Source organism: Typopeltis vanoorti, chromosome 8 (genome assembly GCF_054136105.1).
Source record: "Typopeltis vanoorti isolate ZY-2024b chromosome 8, IOZ_Tvanoo_1.0, whole genome shotgun sequence".
Taxonomy (NCBI): Eukaryota; Metazoa; Arthropoda; class Arachnida; order Uropygi; family Thelyphonidae; genus Typopeltis; species Typopeltis vanoorti.
Genome location: NC_143556.1, coordinates 81607254 through 81628921, shown reverse-complemented (window position 1 = coordinate 81628921; position 21668 = coordinate 81607254). Strand labels below are relative to the sequence as shown.

The following is a 21668-nucleotide window of genomic DNA, read 5'->3' as shown; positions in this document are numbered from 1 at the left end:
CTGAGTGAATCATAATGAATGCCGAAAATTCATTTGAAATGAAAAAATGAATTTCAATGCATAACAGAAATGAAACACACACACACACACACACACACACACACACACACACACACACACACACACACACACACACACACACACACACACACACACACACACACACACACACACACACACACACACACACACACACACACACACACACACACACACACACACACACACACACACACACACACACACACACACACACACACACACACACACACACACACACACACACACACACACACACACAGAAAAATTACTAAATCTACATTCGGCACGTCATATAGCACTTCCGGTGGTGGATTTTGGAGCTACTATTTTTTTCTCAGATATCGCTTTCGCATTACACTCAATGTTTTCCAGGAAGTTTCGCTGCCTTTGGATCACTGCATGACGCTCCCCGAGTCCTTAGACAGAGATATTTTAATTTCGATCACATTGTATATTAAAGAAATCCCATAAATATATGCATTCGTCCCTAAAGCAGCCAACGATTACGGAGATCAGACCAAACTGAACAGCTTCCTGTACCACGTGTGTTTATCCTGAGAATGGATTGCTAATTTATGTCCCTGAATGCAATTCTGTTTAGTGCTTGTCAATTCATGTAAATTTATATTGTCCATCCATCTCATTCAGGCCATACATCTTTTTCCTAATGTCCACTGGATCTTGTTGACCAACCGAATGCTCTGCATTCTAACAACCTTGTCATACACTGTCTATTGTAAAGCTTCCCTTACAAACGACTGTGAGAAGTGGCCAACGGGTCTCAGAATTATTGAAAAAATCATCCCAAGCTATACATTAAATTACATTAATAAAAAGCATCGTCTAAGTATGTATTTTTGACTGTTGATCCGTATGTGTTCATGGGGCCGGTATTCCTGTTCTGAGAGACGAAAAACCGGGGTTTCCTGGAGAAATACCCTTCTATCTGCGTATGAGATCGCCTAACTTATCTTTAGTCGAAAGAGACCAGATAAAGGTTCCTCACGTCATAGAGGGGGAAGAGAGGATCGAAACCAGGTCTTTCTGACCAAAGCGCTTCGTCTATACTGACTGATCTGCGTAGGCTCTAAATAAGGCCATATTAGCAGTATAATCCACATCAGATCACATTTTGCGCGATGATCAACTACGATAGTCTTTTTCTCGTAAATGCTTGTTGACCACAATATCGTTTACAAAACTAAATAGAAAAAGGTGATGGGACATGTTAAGACATACATACCCTTTCTTGCTCCAGTTGTTATTATCAACCATCCAGTATATTCTCTCTTAAATGTACTCCTCGCTGTTGCCATATAAAGAAGCCGTAATGCTAATAAGTTTATTAGGTTCATATGTTTTCACAATCTTCCGCATCAAAAGTCGTTTTGAAGTCAAAATATGTGATTATCGATTTAAAATTCTAAACCTTTCTCAGATATCTTTCCCAGTGAAAATATTTGCATTTCTATCCTATTGAGTACAGCAATGCAGATTACGAACGAATCCTATCTTAAATAGACAATAAGATAATTTCTTCCCCCCATAATCCTAATATACTGTGTAATTTCAGTTTTAAAAATATTCAATGCAAAGTTCATATGCGATATGAACTTTACCAAGTTAAAAATGTTCAAAATCTCATTTAGACAAATGACTATACTCTCCCCCACCCACACACTCCTTTACACTTCTTACCCATTCAAGAAAATAAAAAAATGGATGAGCATGGATTTTTTTTAAAAAAACAAATTCTTGAGTAATATCAATGTTTCCATTGAATTATTATCATTATTATTAGAGATTTCCAGGAAGTCAGAGACTCATCGAAACAGGCCAAATATTACCAACACCGGCTGTCACACCTTTTGTTGAATTATGTATATGGTATATAATTATATACTATAGAGTAACACTACGTGTGTAACGCTATCGTGTCCATCTATTGTTGTTAATATATTCATATATTCATATATATATATATATATATATATATATATATATATATATATATATATATATATTCATATATTCATATATATATATATATATATATATATATATATATATATATATAATACAGTAGTTTTTTTTATTTGTTTAACTAAGAATTGTGAAAATGTTCTCTGCTTACGATTTCTGCTGTTAGTAGCACAATATTTTCTATAAATGTTACTCTTTGACAAAAAAGATATTTCACATGGCAAAGTTATAGTCTTATTATTATTATTATTATTATTATTATTATTACTGTTTCTAAAAAATCTATAAGGAAAGTGAAATTGTGGGTGATACGTGACAAATTCATGTGAACTGGTCGACTACTAAAATCTGTTGGTAATATGTTTTTTTGTTTTATTCTAGGGTAACGACCCCCAAAAATAGTCTTCCTTGTTTATACTAAAATCTCGCCACAGTGCCTAAAAACAGCAGTGCGTGATTAGTATTTTGTTTCTGTTTCGAATGAAAATATGACATTTTTAACTTCATCGATGTCACTCTTGATTCGAACAACACTGTTTTACATGAAATTTAGGAAATTGGATTGGATATGAAATATCGATTTCAACTGAATACATACGTTGTGTTTTGCGTGTAATAACATGCACCACGTAAATAAATATAAACGGATAGATCAATAAGATAATAAAGATTTTAATATCTTTTATGTCAACAAAGTTAGTCCGTTCTAGTTCACAATTACATCAGTCTATCGTTTTAATAATATTTACTTTGAATTATTATTTGCATTTTTCTGTACACAGTGAGGGAAAACATCTCTTTTAGATAAGTACAATTTTATATAAGTGAAGTTCGTTTAATCGTGAGATGTGCTTTGTGAGAGGTCATTGCCCCTTGTAAATGACTGCCAGGCCATGTAACTTTAATGATTGCTACATGTATACACATAAAGAGAGTGCAGGAAGATGTAGAGGAATATTCAAATAAAAGTGATCGATTGGATTTGTTTAGAACAGATTAATATTTCTTTGGTAGTCTGTGAACTACATTTTTACTTTTAATGATGAATAGCATTATGAAAATGAATACAGATTCTTTAATTTAAAAAAAAAATAATATTTGCTATTCTTAACACGGAACCTCGCCTCGCATACCGTTCGTTTGGAAAGAACTAGGTTGGCATCAAAGTTTTGAAAAAAATAATTTTTTTCTTTAAGACTTATCCACACTAAAGCTGGATTAGCCAGTCTCATATGTAATGGCAAGGCATATGTTTTTCGTTTCAGTTTAAGAGAATGAATACATTGGATTTTTATCCCTAGGTTCCTTTAAGCAATTCTATTCTCAACACCAGCTTACCCAGCTTCGGATAAAGATGAGTTCGATTGGTACCCGATTCAATTTGTCATGTGAACATTATTGTGAATAGTTCCCATAAAAGCAATTAAAAATCATAAAAAGATCTCTTATGGGAATGGAATAATTTGCAGATGATGGGAGATTTTATCGGCCGTTATTGATTAAAAAGTTCGTAGGACGATTGAGTTTGTTTTTTTTTTAAATAAACATAAATTTTGTTCAACTTCGTATGTTTAAGAAGACAAAAAAGTACTTAACATCTCATGTAATTTTATGCTTTTATTTCTTGTCTTATCTTTTTTTTTTTTTTTTTTTTCATATAGAGTATGGTGTAGCTTCATCACTCCATGCATTGCAGTCCTAACATGGTCGATAATTTATCCGCTTTCGAACCGACAGGCTGCAGATTCGTTCTGCCGTGGACATGGCTGTTTATGATTGTCTTTATGTGGAAGATGAAGTTCATCGCCAAGTGTGAGACCACCGTTTACCAACTTACTAGACACTTCAAATGGCTTGAAAAAAAATTGTTTGGTTTTTAGAGCAGGGTTTTCGGACTATGGAAAATAAATAAATAAATAAAATATGTATAAAATTAATAAAAATATAAAACCCTTAACTTGCCTACAGTACTAATCTGCTATCAACTGAATGGTATAAACGAGGAAAAAAATGATCTAATTTTACTGAATTTAAGGGCACAGTTACCCAAGCCTATGCAAATACATTCTAATGATTTAGGTATAATAAATATGGAAATTGTCGAAACAATAAAAATGTGTTTGAAAATCGCATTTGTTTATAGTTTTATGCCATTTACGATTGCAATTTGAAGGAATTCAATGAAATATTGTGTCTCGTATCGTATTTATAATAAGAAGCCATTTATGGTATGATAAGGGACGCAAAATTTCATTAAATCCCATCCAACTAGGATAATTTTTGCAAGATAAATTGTGATATCTCGAAAATTTTCTTAAGGAAAATACGTACTGAATTTCAGTATGTATTTTCCGTAATCGAAGTGATCTATAGCCTACACATATCAAGTGGTTTAACGCTATTGACAATATTATATCAATATCTTGAAGATATTGGCATAACAGCACGACCTTCCATGTCTAACAAAATCAGTGAGAGAAAACAAATGGATGCGCACGCATGCTCCGGATCGCTATCAATCTTCTAATTTTATTGAATGTTTCATGTTGAAGTAGGCAGGGCTTCCTATCAAATATCAGGAAATAGAAAGAAAGAGGAATCTGAAATGATGCTGTCTTTGGAGCTGTCTGCTTATCAATAAACATTTACTCTTCGACTTCCGTTTCTACTTAGAAATGAGGTCTTAGTCGAAAGATTAATAGCTTGTTTTGTTACAAGACGTCTAAGCAATTGCGAATAATGTACAGTAACAGTTTTTCGTATAAACCTACCTCCAAAATTACATCTAATTGCACTTCGCTATTCTGTGTTAAAAATGTATTAATACTCCAGAGATCGTGTAACTATCAAATTATTTATAATGTCAAAACTATATCTTATTTCTTTTACTACCAAATGTAGGAAATGATACTTAGGTATTAGTATTGCGAAGTCATTCGCAGTACCACAAGCATGATTGGCGATTTGGACTTGAGATACCACAATTTCAAATCTGCGTAAAAGAAGAACACGTGTAAGCATCGTCTAACCATAGGATCATTAAGAAACAAAATGTGATATTTACGAAGTGTACGCAATGTCTTACTATTGTCATTCCGGAAATGGGCGAAAAAATGATTAACATACCAAGGCATTGTTTCTACTGTTCAGCGCTAATGACAACGTAAATATGGTAATGAGGTACGTAGATTGTACCTATTTCAAAGACAGAAGATTTTGTCTTCCGTATAAGATCGAATACTCGCCTTCAGTTGAAAAATTCTTACAAACTTCGTGTATCTTCTTAGATACAATTAAAATCCATGACTCTCCCTCCAAACAAACAGCACGTATCATTTCTTTTCATCGTCTTCAGTAGTGGATTTCTTCCTTCCTTACTGTTTTACTCTTACACGTTAACCATACTGTACTATGCAACTGTTCGAAATCAAATCTGACGGAATAATCCCTATTCTCTTGTTCTAGTGCCCTTGTTTGTATATTGTGCTGTTCTTGTGACTATTTTGACAGTTTTTCAGGATGAAAACCCCAGTTTCCAGGAGGAAAAACCCACCCGACTTAATGGTCATGATAAAGGTTCTTAGCCTCCTTAACGAGATTCGAACCCTAGTGTTTCCAACCAAGGGCATCGTCGAAACCGACTGAGTCACGGAAGCTAATGCTGGATTGAAACAGTAAAATAATAAGGATCATGGATTGAAAGAAAATACATAGCCATGCTAAAGACTCTAAACATTTACGCTACATCAATTGAGAAACTCTTAAGTCCTTCTCTAGAAAGCTATAACTTGTTTAAAGAACGAAATTTCTACATAAGATCCCAGTTTACAGCTTTATAAGAAATATTATTCAGTTCTGTTCATTTTAATGAATACATAAATTGATGATATTTGCATGTAATTTGGATAAAACCTTTCTTAGCAAAAATAAAAACATCTACATATATATCTGAGAAAAAAATTCTATTTATTTTTAAATCAGCGATAACTATTTTTTCCCTAATGCCTCTGTTTATTACTAGCACTAAAAACCAGCGCGTAACTCATTATATAGGCTAACATAACATGCAATAACGTAAGACAAAGTTAATGTTCTTGCGATATCTGAAACAAAAACAAATACACAAACGTCTAAAAGGAACCAATATAACATATTTGCTTTCCCAAATAGAAATTAAGATTATCTCGAGTTTAAATTGGTTTATTTTATTATTTCATTTTCATATGCAGTAAGTTAAAAACTCATATATCCGTGCAGAAATTAAACTAAGGATTCCGGATTTCTTGATTTGAAATAAGCATTGGTATGTTCCCTGTTTTAGAATAAAACATGCAAATGTGTATATTCGTATCTTCACGAGTTGGCGATACTGCTATATATAATGAAGAAATAATCTGTAGGACCCACTATAGGTGTGTGCACTGCAAATTTCACATGAAAGAGAATGAGTAAAGATTATTTTATTTTCATAGAGTAACATATTAGTCGGGAACATTGGCAAAAGAATGAATCAGCAAATATTCATTTGGAGTAAGCGTGATCAGCTAATGGGAATGGAAGTTATCATATCAACCCTGAAATGAAACGTAAAAATATTTAAAGTAAAGAATCTTATACTGATAAGCAAAGGATGCGAAAGATAGCGAGGATATCTCAGTAAATATATGGATACGTTCGACCAGGAAGTCAAAGATTTTGCTGTGATTCTCTTCAAGTAGAACAATACGTAAAGATATTCATATTCTAAGTTTGTGTGGAAGGGATTTGCAGATAACTCAAACATCAACCAAAGAAATCAACAGTGTAAATTACTCTAGTGTGAACGACATCATCTCTAGGTTCCTAGAGGACGGAAAAGTATCTATATGGTATGAGGAATCATAGTACTCCCTTTACCGATGGGCTGGGCGAGTGCAGTGTCGCGTCGAATGCAGAGAGAACATTTTATGCCTATGTGTCATCCCAATAGCAAGTCTGATTGGCAGAGACAATCTAGATATCAGTTGTTTCTTCCGGTATGGAGACAGTTATTGTCGTTGTGCTGGATATAGGAACACTGGTCGATAAATAATACGTTTGAATTATGTAACTAACTGCTACCTCTACAAAACATTTTCTTAACGCGACAGCAACGATATGGTTTGAAGAAAAAGAAGAGGAAACACTTGATGGTTTGCACAAAGTCCGGATATCCACCCAGCAGAATACTTTTCCGGCGCACTGTCATGTCGGACTATAGTTCTGTCTAGCAACACTACTTGGACTACCCAAGGAAGTAGAGTACAAACGTTCAACTAGGACTACTTAGTTGGTAGTAGGAATATGTGTCCGCTTTCTGACCATCAAGGTGTTGGTTCAAAACTCATGAAGGGCATGCATGTTCTGTGAATGATTTTGGTGGTAAAGAACTTTAATAGCTCAGTGTGAAACACCAATACTACCCTGATTTGTTGGAGGCCTAAAGTGGCTTCAAGAATATTCATGTTAGATCTTTACATCTGGGTTTCCGGATTATCTAACGATTAGTCCCTCAGGTAATCACGTACTTTATGTCCAAAATTTTTAACGGGTGGGAATTACATAAATATTATCTGACTAAAGACTAATGTTATCACAAACCAGTGGAGAGAACCTACATGGTAATGTATGCATCGAGGTTTCTCTGAAATATAATACACGCGATTCATGAATAAAACTGTTCTAAAATGATTAGTTATAGATAATTTTATTTTGGAAGCTGAAGATCTCTTTTATCAAATCAATTTATAGCATCAGGTTAACTCTCCATAACAGTCTTAAATAATAACAATGACTAGTTTTTTAATAAACGAGAGTCAAGTTTAAAAAAAGAAATTATAAGAACATCATCCTAGCTATTATAATATTTTTAGGATAATCATCATATCAAAAGCGGAGCTTTTAAAGCTTACGTCTTCCTGAACCAATATGGATAAAAGTAGCTTTCCTTGCTCATTTTGTGTTACCTTTTTATTATTACGAGGATGGTCTGAAAGGTTCTAGGCCTAACAATGAAAAAACAAATTTATAATTTAAAAAATATTTATATTTTTCACCATAATCTCCCTTAAGACTAATACATTTATCCCAGCGATGCTCCAGCGCCATTATACCGTCCATGTAGTGGTTCTCGGTAAGATCAGCAGAATTCCCATCTGCAGCTGCAATCACCACTTGAATAGAAGAAAAACGCTGACCAGCAAGGAAGAGTTTTAGTTTTTGGAAGAGATAGACGTTAGAGGGAGCCAAATCTGGGGAATAAGGTGCATGTTTCAACAATTCATAGGGAAGATCCCTTAATTTTCCCATTTCCAAAACACCTTTGTGGGCAGGTGCTGCATTTTCCTGATGAAAGATTATTTTTTCTTCTGCAAACCGGGTCTTTTCTCACGAATTCACTTATTTTATTTAAAAAATCCTCAAATATTGAACTACACCAAAATAAATCTTAACAAACCAACTTGAAAAACTACGTTCATTTTGTTATAACACTGAATACCCTCAAGTTGCCTACAAGCGCTTACATTCTTGTGACCTGAATCATTTCCTTGCTTTCATTAATTAATTAAATTAATATAGCGGTAAGTATATAATTTGTGAAACAATGATTATTATATTAAATTTAATAAATATTATTATTTAAAAAAAACTAAAATCTAATAAAACACAAATTTTAATCAATCAGACAATGGAGAATGTATAAGATATTGGGAAAATAAGCATTATTAATGATAACTGTGCAATTCTTATATTAAAATTAATTTATATGTGCATATATATATATATATATATATATATATATATATATATGCACGGTATGACTGAGATGTTTTGGCCGAACACTTCTGTCGACAGCTGCTTGAGAATTCCCACAAACGCATATCCCATATAAGTCCTATGGGTTGTAATCAATTAAACGTCATAGCAATATGAAATAGTGCAGAAATCGGTCATTAATGTATAATAATAATCAAGGCAGAAACAACAATTTAAATAAAGTATAATATTTTCGCGTTAAGGGTTAGAGAATGTTGTGGTGTTTACCCAAAATTTTGAGAACAAAATCTATCGGTGCCATATATTCACTATACTTTTCAAAATTCATCAATAAGCTAACTTACAAGGAGTTATGTTATGAATGGCTGTAGTAAGTCATTCACTCGCTCTGTAAATAACTTATTGATGATAAGTTTTTTGCCAACAGAAGTATGGTACTTATCAGCTAATACATTACACATTTCTTTACGCTTTACTTTGATGGGTTATAAGCTATTTGCAACGATCGTTTATTGATTTAATCATTTTGTTTTTTTTATAGTCCAATTTATTTTAACACTTCTGTTAACATAAATTATTTTAGAAAGCTAAAATATGAGAACCGACCTGATATTTGATATCATATATGCATTTTATTCATAACAGATAAGCCAATAACTAATAAAAATAATATTAATAAACAGTAATAAAATTACATTACCTTAATTTGCTCATATTTCTTGCTAGCTTCATTAACCACAAGTAAGAAGGTCACATTCGTTTTATTCACAATGTCTTCAAAGTCCATTTTAACTTTAGGCTGTTTAAAATCGAAATATTTCCATACGCGGGCCCCGTGAATATGTCTTTTCCTTCCTAGTACACGTACGAGTCCATTTCCGACTTGGATCATCCGCAATTGTTTGTCACAAATAAAATGAAATGGAAAAGCTTTGCAGAATGTTGCTACCGATACTTCAAGATCCTCGGGAAGAGTCGAAAGGTTTTTGGCATACCTTTCCGACTTTTCGTGAATACTCCGTCTTTTCAAATTGTTCACCACTTGCACCACATAGCGAAACCCTTGAGTTCGTTGTCTGCACAGTATGACTGAGATGTTCTGGCCGAACACTTCTGTCGACAGCTGCTTGAGAATTCCCACAAACACGTATCCCATATAAGTCCTCCTGGTGTTGTAATCAAGAAGTAGTTCTTCATTCTCAGCGTTCACTTCCAATAGTTCGGTGAACTGGTCGTCATAGCAATGCATCATAACATCTTGGAGACTCTCGATACTACGGAAAAAATCCACTAGAGTTCCTCCTAGAAAAAGGAGGGCTCTTCCATACATCTCAAGACAAAATGATGCGTGATATTCTCCTACTTCTTCTAGCAAAAGAGATTCTGCAATCCCTGAAATAATAAAACAATTTAATTATCTGTATGTTTTTTAATTTTTTTTCCAAATCTAGGAAATATGAAGTATTGAAAGGACATATTTTTAGTTGCTGAACCTCAACAGAAAGATAGACTTTTGTTATGTAATCTAGCACCTAATAAAGAAGTCAATAGTTTCATTTCAACTAATGAATTTTGTCTGAACTTTAATCTCGGTGAAATCAGTTCAAATATTGAAGTTGTGAATTATCTTCAGGAAATGTGTACAAAAACAACTTTCATTGTAATTATATAAGTTTTCATATTTCAAAATATTTGCAGTTAATTTTTGTATCTTATTATAAATATGCCATGGAAGTTGCTTAAAATTTCCATGAAATTACTGGGGATGCACAAAATATTTTAAAATTTGGCTGTGAGATGAGAAACAGGAGTGATTTCGAAGATCAAAATGGTCCATTTATTTATTCCTATTAAATTCTTAATAAACTTACATTATATTACAACAAGAAGAAAGTCTTGAAAATTTAAATAAACATTCCGCTACAAAATAAAAATTATGTACATGGTTATCATGGAATGACTCTAGCCATACTCTAGTGTTGGCCATTGTCCATAAATTTTAGCACATGGGATTACTGGTAGTTTTACTTTATGTTTCTTTTTCAATTGGCATTGGAAACAGAACCAACGTACAGTATCTAATTCGATCATTTTGCCTTAACTTTTAAATACATTATTAAGATTTCATGTCCTGAAATCGCCAAATGATGGTTTATGAGTTTTGAAACTGAGCTTTATTTTTCGTTTTTTTATTTTTCATTAACAGATGAAAAAAATTGGATATTACCAGTAGGCGGTGGTGGTGTTAGAGGAAGAAATGAAACTATGGTAATTATTGCTCATAAGGAAGATGAAAAATGTCGACAACTTATCACAGTATTTCTGACTGCTTTGATGACGTAATGATCAAATTTATTCTTCACTCAACAATTGAAGACCTTTCCCATTCAAAAAATGAAAAAAGTCTCCAATTGTTGAGCGAAGTGAACATTCCCCAAAATAAAAATAAATATAAATATCGTATTTCATTTATAGGCTGATCGTTAGCTCTAAATTACGTTCTATCTATCTATCTGATTTACAGTTACGCTCAGACTCACACTATGCAGGTTTTCGTAACCAGATCGACTGATTAGAGTGGTTAATTGTTATTCACTTTCTCTCCTATGTCTGTATATTGCATATGTTCTGGCCTGTTTTTCGGAATTAGAAACCCTATGGAAAAGAAATCATACCACCGCCGAGTAAGGTCGGCAACTCACCTTCAGTTGAAAAGTCCTCATAAAGGTTCTTCGCGTTCTAGGCGGGATTCGAAAGCAGGTTATGGAATGTATAGAAAGGTTAAGACTTTTTGAATTTCTAGTGACCAAAAATTCATTTTCACACTTTAAATAACTAAATAAAATACGTACATTCTAATTATAAAACAGCGCAAACACACTTTAATCAAGTTACTTTCCTTTTTAATCAGTTATTTAAAATCTGGAAGTAGATTACTCTCTGATGTCTGTGCTTCCTAAACGTAAAATAATAATAAAAAAAAATACGTGCAGAATTATATCTGCAATGTTTATCAGGCGCTCTGGACAAGAAACACTTATCACGAAAGAATGGTTATGCTCACTGAACCTGCTTTTCTTCTAAAGTTTTTAGACGACCCACATGTCAGGAGCACGTGCAACAAATAACGTTTCAACTAACAACGCTGGAAAAAATATCCTTGGAAAACCAAGGAAATTTTAAGCTCGTAATAGTAGCAACAGTTGCTGCATTGTTATGCAGCCGATAACAAACAGTTTAAAGCAAGCTACAACACAGAATGTTCAAAGCGCTATTTTCTTTGTTAACAGTAGGCTTTAAAATAAAGGATTTTATTATTTTAGAATAAAGATCGTTAGAACAAACGATTTAATTTTTTTTAGAATAAATTTGTTAGAACAATGGATTTAATTTTTTAGAATAAATGATTGTTGGAATATAGGATTTAATTAAATGAAAGGATTGTTAGGATGAAGGATTTAATTATTTGGATTAAAGGATTGATATTGTTAAAATTATTTCACTTTTTTTCTCATTTATCATTGCAGCAAGGGTAAGTATATTTGTTCTGCATTCCTTTCGTTTTCAGATTTCTTAAGAAAACGTTTTACGTATGTTTGAAGCAGTTGATTCAGAAATATTTACGATGTGTAAAGTATATTCATTTTGACACAAAATATATTTTATTCAGACATCATATGTTATATGCCAAAAATAGGCTTGAACTGCAAACTTTTCAGAGAGGGGAGAGAGGTTATCCGTCATCCACTCCCTTTTACACTAAGCAATGTAAAAACATCCCAAATGCTTCTGAAATGAGTTCAGAATTTAATGTAGTGGATATTCTAGAAAATGCAATGGCTCAATAATATACGTGTAATTTTTCAAACTAAAATGTCACGACTGCCCTTCGAAATGCACAGCGTAAACAATCATATTCTCTCATCGTATTTCGCCCTTTCACGTAAGTGATCAGAATATTGCTCGGCGTCGAAAGCGTGGATGTGAGTAGAAGGTTCGTTCTCAGTGTTCTCATGAATGATGGTCTTTTCAGAACTAGTCAAATCTCTCAAAAAAAAAAAAAAAAACTTCTAAGGAACAGTTTCCAGTTGGAAAGATAAAACTACCATTTTTCTTGGATAAAAAAGACGCCTCTGAAAAAAAAAAGGGGTAAACGTTACGAATTCAAGATAGGTGTCCATTCCTTTTTCATAGTTTCCTTTCTGAATGGAAAAAATATACTTCTTCTGTCAACATAGAATTTTATGTTCTTATGTTATTCTTATACCTTGAGGTTACAAACGTAATAATTTCAGTTTTTATTTTTTTAATTAAATTTCTTAAAATACGCGCTATGCGCTGCTAGATTCCATTTCAAGAATTAAATGCTAATTTTGTACAATGAGCTCTTTCTAATATCATAAGCATCTACTTCAGTTTCAGAAGTGGTTACATCGGTATGAGGACTATTAATCTTTCATTGACAGCGCCTCCTATTTTTAGTTATCTTCAGCAATGAAAGACTAGGTAGAGAATATCTTCTAATTTAGAATAAATATGAATTATCCAGAAAGTAATTTGCACTTTACATGGCAGTAAGAATGAAGACACTTGTGCTACTTAAGATGGCACTAAGAAAAAAATTCTTGGCTTTTTTTGTTTTTGGAAACAACAGAAAGAGAACTATTCATAGAATTGTCAGAAGGATACTCTTAATGAGTGTTTTAACAAGCTATTGTGTTCTTCTATTATTGTAAGCACTTTTATTTTATTTCTGTTTACAATTCACAATTGTTCGCATTCAGTGATTAGTTTTAATGAAACTCATTCAACAACAACAACAACAATAAAAACAATTGTCGCCATACGCCTTTTTTTTCTATCGTATTAGTCGAAATAATAATTATTATTAAAGAAACTATCTATAATAAATATGAGTATGTCTCTTCAATTAATAATAAATTTAATTTAATAATAAATCATATATCTTCAATCGGGCACTACCAGTGCAACTCATGTTAACATTAGTTCGTTATTTATTTATTATAATAAAGAAATTCGGATCTCAACCGAAGAGAAAATTCATATAATTCATCACATAATAATAATCGAGAAGCATCAATACATACCAAGACTTATGCTAGCTTGAGAAATAATCTCTGCCAACGCTTCCTCTTGCTGATTTACAGTTTCCTGTGGGACAATCCAAACGTCCATGGTTTCTACGTCATCCAGATTGAGAGCTTCAAGACTGATTTTCTCCCTAAAGGAAAAGGGAGACGTTTAGCGAAATAAATCAAAAATTCTCATATAAAAACGTGTCTTCCGAATAACTCAGAAGCAAAATCAATCACTAGAACAGATAAGGACAAGTCAAGTGTAACGCCTTCACTTCGTTTTTTTTTTTTCCACTCCTCAATGTGCCATGCTCAATGCACATTCACATCTTAACATTTATGATATTAATCTTTGTCAAACGAATAGCTTCCCTTTTTATAGTATTACTAAGTAATGTCTCTAAGAAAACTTAAATTCTTAATAACATATGCGTGCAAAGATGGAAATTGTTTTAAACATTGGATCCGTACTTGGGTTAATAACGCTTAATGAAAAGGATATATATATATATATAAGTTATCGACCAATTTTCGGCATATATATTCAAGATTCTAGTGACATTTCTTGTATTCCATTTCTACAGCTCTCTTCAGCTAAGATGGTCGCATCAATACCAATAAAATATGTTTCGTTCGTCATGTATTGCAATATTCATAATTAAAACAAATTTAAAAAACAATAAAATGAAATGGAACTATTTTCTTTCTGAGTGCTGATTTCGACGAAGAAAGTGCGTGTGTGCTTTTGGATGGATCAGCTTGATGCAGAATCTGGATGAAGAACTGAGAGTAACCATTATGAACGAAACTAAATTTCGAGAGTCATGTTTTACCAACTTTCAGCTTTTTTTAATCAATCAAATGTGGGGTTTTTCTGCACGGAATTTTAGCCTTACTTATTTATGTTCCACACTTCTTCATCCCAATGTATCCAAGCTGAAAATGTACATTAAAAGTTCTCGAATTAAATAATTTAGCCAAATGATTCAGGTTACATTTTGCATTAATAGAAAACTATTTAAAGAAATTTATTTGATCATCCAAACAGAGAAAAATGGTTTATAGCACGAATGAGCTATCTGCACGCGTTTCTTTAGTATTACGCAGTTTACAACTCTCGAGTCTACAGTGCTGTCAAATCAGTGGAATCTAAAAAATAAAATAATAAAAAATGATATCTGTCAACAACTTGTCTAAGACACATAAATATGTTTTCTGATATTAAATTGATTCAACTCGCGCCTGCCGTATATAGTTAATTTCTATTACTCTGCTTAAAACTGTTAACATTCGCTGTGAGACTGGTTCGTTAAATGGTACAAATAAATAAACTCAAACTTCTGAAAGAAAAAAAAAAGGAACTTACGTGATGGATTGCCAAGCATCGCTTTTTCTTCCTGATACAGTTTTCCGAATTGCTGGAATAAGGAAAGAAACCTAAAAAAAAAAAAACGACACTTTTGTTAAAAATTATAATCATGCAGCATGCATGATCTCAAATTACTCATATGGTTTTAATTTATAAGGTTAAAAAATCTTAGTAATACTTATTTGTCATGCAGAACATTATTCAAAAACGAATAAATGGAAATAAATATGTGAACTAACAGTGTATAATTTTTAACACGTTCATTGCCAATCACGCGATATCGCGCGACGCGAGCGCTCACGAAACGGCCGATCACGCGTTATCGCGTGGACGTCGCTAACTAAATTTAAAAAAATTAAAAAATTTGACCATCACACGAAATTCCTATTTTCAGCTTGGCAATGAAAGTGTTAACGTACATTTTTGCATGCTGAAAGTTCATTTTCCTGCAATAGTGAACAAATCTGCATTTTCAAGACGGAAGATAAGTTAAAATAAGTACAGAAAGTTGTTTTATTTTTTGAGAGGCTGCGCTGAAACTTGTAAAAAATATTTGTGTAATGTGGTTTGACTCTAACAATAGCACCCTCTGGGGGATTTTTTCCTCTTTTTGTGAAAGGCTGTCATATCTGAAAGATACCGAACACTTATTCTTACCTCTATAGAGTAGTCGCAACATTCGCCCTTCGGTTGAAAACAGATTATATCAAAATCGTCGATGAGACATAACTTTAGTTGACGACTTTTCAATCGAAGGTGAGTTAGCTGTACTAGTACGGATGTAGAAGAGTTTCCACCTCCAAGAAACCGAAATTTTTTTTGTGTTCCCACAGATATGCAAACGAGCTCGCGAATACATGCATCTGTCAACAAAAAATGACTTTTGGGAGAAAGGAGGAATGTCACCAAATGAAACCATTTTATCTTTGATGACGTATGCGTTCATTTCTCCCAATAACATGTCACATTTGAAATGGATTGTCCGAACAGATTTCTGAATAAAATGAGATGAAATGAAAATGCGATGATAATTTAGCCCATCCCTTCTTTAATAGGTCTGAGAGCATTACGACCTTAGAATTAGACTTCTGACAGTCTACAACTCTTCAGACTCTAACTTTAAAAGGTCAAAATATAATCATGAGGAGGTTTCTGTGGTTAAGAAGTTAAATCGAATTATTACGGTTTTATAACCACAATTTTATTAAAAAAAGACTGTTTTTAAAACTAAACAAGTACTAAAAACCGAATAACAGATCTATACAACCATTAATGCGTGTTAGCTGGAAACAGTGCTATTTGATGTCGCGTTTTATGGTTCACTTTCACTCTGTCCGAGGTCTGAACTGGGTAAATTTTTAATAAACGCTGAACAAACTTGATTTAAAATCAAACTTTGATTTTTGTGCATTGCGTAGGAATTTTAATCATATTTTCTGCGTCTTGTAATTTTTTTGTGAAACAGGTTTTTATCAATGTAGGACATGTTTGTTCTGTCCCAGAGTACATCATGACTAGTAGAAGTTGTGTGAAATGCCAAGCCAGACTTATGTTCTGTCTTTTTTTGTACGATCTTTTGATGTTCGCTCATGCGGATTTCTCCCGATCTCCCCGTCTGGCCTACGTAGCAGATGCCACAGGAACAGTGAATATTATAAACTCCTGGTTTTTTCATTGGGTGATGAGGTTTCGGAGGTTGAAGCGATTTTGATAATTTTTCAAGTAGCTAATTTATCTGTTACATTCTTGGTATAAGGAAGGGTGACTGCGTTCCTGAAGTCTTGTTTATTTAAGTTTCTTGTAGGTGCTGTATTGAGAATTTTCTTAATTGTCTTAGTTGATTTTAAATCAAGTTCAGACCTCGGACAGAGTGAGAGTGAACCACAGAACGCGGCATCAAATAGCATTGTTTCCAACTAATACGCTGGAAACAATAGATCTGTTATTGAGTTTTTAACGAACTTTTTTGAAGTTCATAATACCAACAAATGAACTTGTTTTTTTGTAATTTCTTATAGTTTGTGCTTTAAACTTTTAGTTATCTTTACCCCTGAAGATGTTAGACTGACGACTAACGAAACTTGTCGGGTTTGTTTTTTAGTAGTTGTTTAGTTTTAAAGAACAGTCGTTTTTAATAAATATTAGGTCAACATATAATTATATTATGATGATATAATAAAAATAAAATGATATAATATTAAAAAATTAATTATCTAACAGACAGAATACATAATTCTATTAAAATATAAAGTAGCTATCATCATCATCAAATTCCTGATATATACCCTCAAGGGGTGTACAGGATATGATAGTGCTACATGAAAAATTTACATCATTACTAACTTCCTATCTACAATTTTCCTCCAAATCAGTCTGTTAAATGTCAAGACTCCAATATTAGCAGGTGTCTTATATTTTTGTCTTCTAAGCTTTTTACTGTATCAATCCACCTATATCTTGGTCTTCCTCTAGGTTATTTTCCTGCCAACCTGGCAAAGAACATTTGTTTTGCTAATCTTTCCTCTCCCATTCTGCTTAAGTGACCATACCACCTGAGATTAGCCTAATGCATTCCTGGATGCTGACAATATCAAGTTCTTTCCTAATATCCTCGTTTTTAATATCATATTGCCATTGATGCCATCTGTTCATACCCCTAATCTTTCTCAGGACTCTCATATCTGCGGTCTCTAGTCTTTGGTCAAGTGTTTTACTTCTGACCCAGCTCTCAGATCGATAAGTTAAAATTGGTTTAAACACTGTATACAATACAGCTAATTTAGTGTTTTGGCTAATTTCTCTCTCTTATTCCATATAAATTTATTCAGTTGACTATCTACCATACCAGCTTTGTTGATTAAGTTGTCTATTTCCATATTTAATTTAGCATCTTCACTAAAAATCGTGCCTATCTAGCTGAAATGTTTTACTTGTTCCACAGGTTCTTCATTCACAATGCAGTTGATATTTTCAATGTTTCTGCCTATTTTCATTGTCTTTGTCTTTTTAATGCTGACCTTCATACCATATCTATTACTAAAGTATCTATTAGTTCTAAAATTATCAACCGCTTTAATAAATCGTATGAAAGTTCATCTCTAAGAAACTATGACATATCAGAAGCAAAATAATGCAGTAGTAGTCATTCTCGTAAAAAAAGGTGCAACAGCCATACAATTGTATAACCTTTTCTATTTTTAAAATGAAATATATTAAAAGAAGAAAATAAATGACACCTTACAGAATCTATTTGATTAGATGGCATAATTTACCAGTATAAAATCTGCAGACATTAAACAACTTACTCGTTGTAATCGTCAACTTGTTATGAGTATGAAGAAACAGTGAAACACTGTTTCACTGTTTCTTGATATTATCTGAGGACATTATCTTTGCCTATGCAAAGATAATATCCTCAGAAAAAATGTCAGGATGCTTGAGCTTACAAACAATATTCAATCCTGTTTAGCACAGCTAGCATTTGATGAGTCGAGCAATAGACATTAAGATTCTAAGAAGGAAAAGAGAAACGCAAGAAACGCAATAGACAATAAGATTCTAAGAAGGAAAAGAGAAACGCAAGAAACAATACTACGAGCGGGTTATCCTAGAACTCACACTGTATTAGTTAAAAGGGGCAGTTATCTGCTTTACTCGTGTGTTTTCGTCTATACTTTTTTTTTATACTACGTTCTTTTTTTTTCTCAGCACTATCGCTTTAGCGCTGAGGAAATAGCGATGTTTCGGACAAAATCTACTTATTATCATGTTAAAAGTTACAATTTCATAGTTTATTAATGCAATAAAATTTGGTGTCTTAAGAGATTAGTATAATACTACATAGAATACACAATTCCTTATCATTTCAAATCATTATGTATAACGAAGTAAATGATCATATTTAATCCAATATTGAGAAAGTTCACTCAATTCCAGAAGTAGCTGAACTTTCATCAAAATCTGTCTGTCGAGCGGTGCTGTTTACGTGTACTTACAGAACGAAAACGAGCAGTAAAAGGGAATTAAATAACTATTTATATACTCGTTTACATACACACACCTCACTGACTTTAATTCGCCCAACTATCGTGCACTTACTTCCTTAGACATTGTGTATCTCTGAACTAAATTATTACTCGTTCCGAAAACAAAAGACCACCATCTATAAGCTACCTGATCAATTATTAAATATTTCACTCCCCAAGTAGGTTATTTCAAACTGTTCAGCTTTTCTTCATAAGGCATACACACCTGTTTTAAAGAGACGAGAAATAATGACCACCCAACTTCAATAATGCAATGTGCAGAGCAGTATTCGGTATATTATTTGTCGCAGTATAGTGTATGTTAGTCGTAACCTTTCTTTGGTAGGGAGACGTATATAGATACATTATCTACAAATACTTATCCGGACCACCCTGTTATTTGAAGTTATGGAAAATTCCACATTTCTTAATAACATAAAAACGGTGTACAGATAGGAAGCAGTTTTTAATCGCATCAGTTGAATACGGGTGGTATGTCAAAACCAAGTGAACTCAGTGACTTCGAGAGAGAGATTGTGGGTTGTCACATTGGTGGCATGTCCATACGTGCCATTACTGCTCAATTGGAGCATCCAAAATCAATGGTTGGCAATGCATTCAACAAATGAGGATGTTCTGGCATCACTAGTGCAAGAAAACATCCAGCGCAGCAGCCGAAAATGAATGACAGGAACAGGAGGGTGATAAAACTGGTGGCACGCAAAACCTGGCTACAGTAGGCACATACCATCCGCAATGAGTTCCAGAGCGCCATTATGAGCACTAATGCTGTACGGGAAGAACTCCGTTTACTGGATTTCCACTGAAGAGCAGGGGCACACAAGCCGAACATCACAACAACAAACAAGGCTGCTCGTCTGGCCTGGTGCAAAGAGGTGCGATTAATCAAGGTTCACCGGTTTCCAGTCTGATGTCAAGGTGTGAGAGTGGTGGCATCTTGGTGAACGTTTGTTACCACAGTGCGGTTTACCCACATTAAAGTTTGGTGTTGGAGGAGTAATGGTGTGGGATGAATTAAGTTGGTTTGGAGTGGAACCACTGATCGCTGTCCGTGGTTCCATGAACGCAGCTCAGTACCTTGATATTCTGGATAATCAGGTGCTGCTTACGGTGTGGAGTCTTTATGTAACGAATTCTTGTTACTATTTATTTATATATTTTCTTTTAATACATATATATATATATGTAAACTTTAAAAATAATTGTCATAAAGTTGAAACATTATTTTAAATATTGGGTTTATTAATTTCTACATTAATCTTGTTTCATATTTAAATAACTTTCACGGCTTACACATGTTAGTCTTGAAAGTTACATTTTTGTTACAAGAGTAAACAAGTAATAAAAATATAGAATTTTATTTCAATATTTTTGTCGTTTTCCGACGATTTCGTAGCGTTTCACATGTCTCAAGGAAAAGACGATTAAATTATTTGAACTTGCTGGAATGTAGAAATTTGAATCAAGACCAGGCTTGTCAGGATACGCTCTCATTTAAGCATGATTTATGACTCGTTATTGCGATTTGATGTTTTGAATGCAGTTACCTGTCTGTTGAAGCCCACGTAACGTTGGGTGAAACATATTAGCGGTTTTGAATAAAATTCTATATCATTTTTGTTAAATGTGTAAACCGCGAAAGTTATTTAAAAATTATTTAAAATTATTATTAAAAATTATTAAAAGTTATTTAAAAGTCTAGTGCATTAAAACTATCTCTTGAATGTTTTTCGAGTATTTTAATACATTAGTTTAACAATGAATTGATATTGTTTAAATAAACAAAATAATAAAAATGTGCGTAATGAATAGAAAGGGAGAGTCTATGAAAATATTCTTAAAATAGAAGCAGCTGCTAGACACATTTGTAACCTACAGCACATGAAAATAAAATTATACAGTTGAAAAAAAAAATGACATTTGACATAATATTAAAACCCGCATGCATGTACTGTAATACATTTCATGTTCCAACAAATTGTGTACGCCTTAAATTTTAAATTCACGTTTGAATATGCTACGTACTTAAGTTTGTCTCTAAAATTATTTCCTATAACTTCCGATGGAATCAAAACGAATATATTGCATGCATAAACTGGTTTTAATTTTACTTTTCCTGCTTCAGCAAAATGATTGGTGTAACTCTTTACAGACAACAGCACTGCATCTTATTAAATATTTAATATCTAATGCAAAAAATAAACTTTTATTCAATAGACCAAGTCAAGGTTCGTGGCATCGTGTTCTTCCTAAACCTTTCCAAAATATGAAGAAAAAAATGCGTATCTTTTCTACTTATTGAACTGCGCCTTTCGAGCAATCTCCTTAAGAAATCTT

At 33.1% G+C, this 21668-nt stretch overlaps 1 protein-coding gene across 1 annotated transcript in view; it reads right to left on the bottom strand.

The window, feature by feature from the left end:
* LOC150104165 (head-specific guanylate cyclase-like) overlaps positions 1–21668 on the bottom strand; it is a 109280-nt gene that overhangs the window by 27020 nt on the left and 60592 nt on the right. Inside the window, exons 2-4 of the mRNA XM_090396412.1 lie at positions 15283–15353; positions 13929–14062; positions 9521–10212 (exon numbers count right to left, since the gene is read on the bottom strand). Of these exons, the coding sequence (XP_090252538.1) occupies positions 9521–10212; positions 13929–14062; positions 15283–15353 (897 nt within the window). The remainder of the gene's footprint in view (positions 1–9520; positions 10213–13928; positions 14063–15282; positions 15354–21668) is intronic.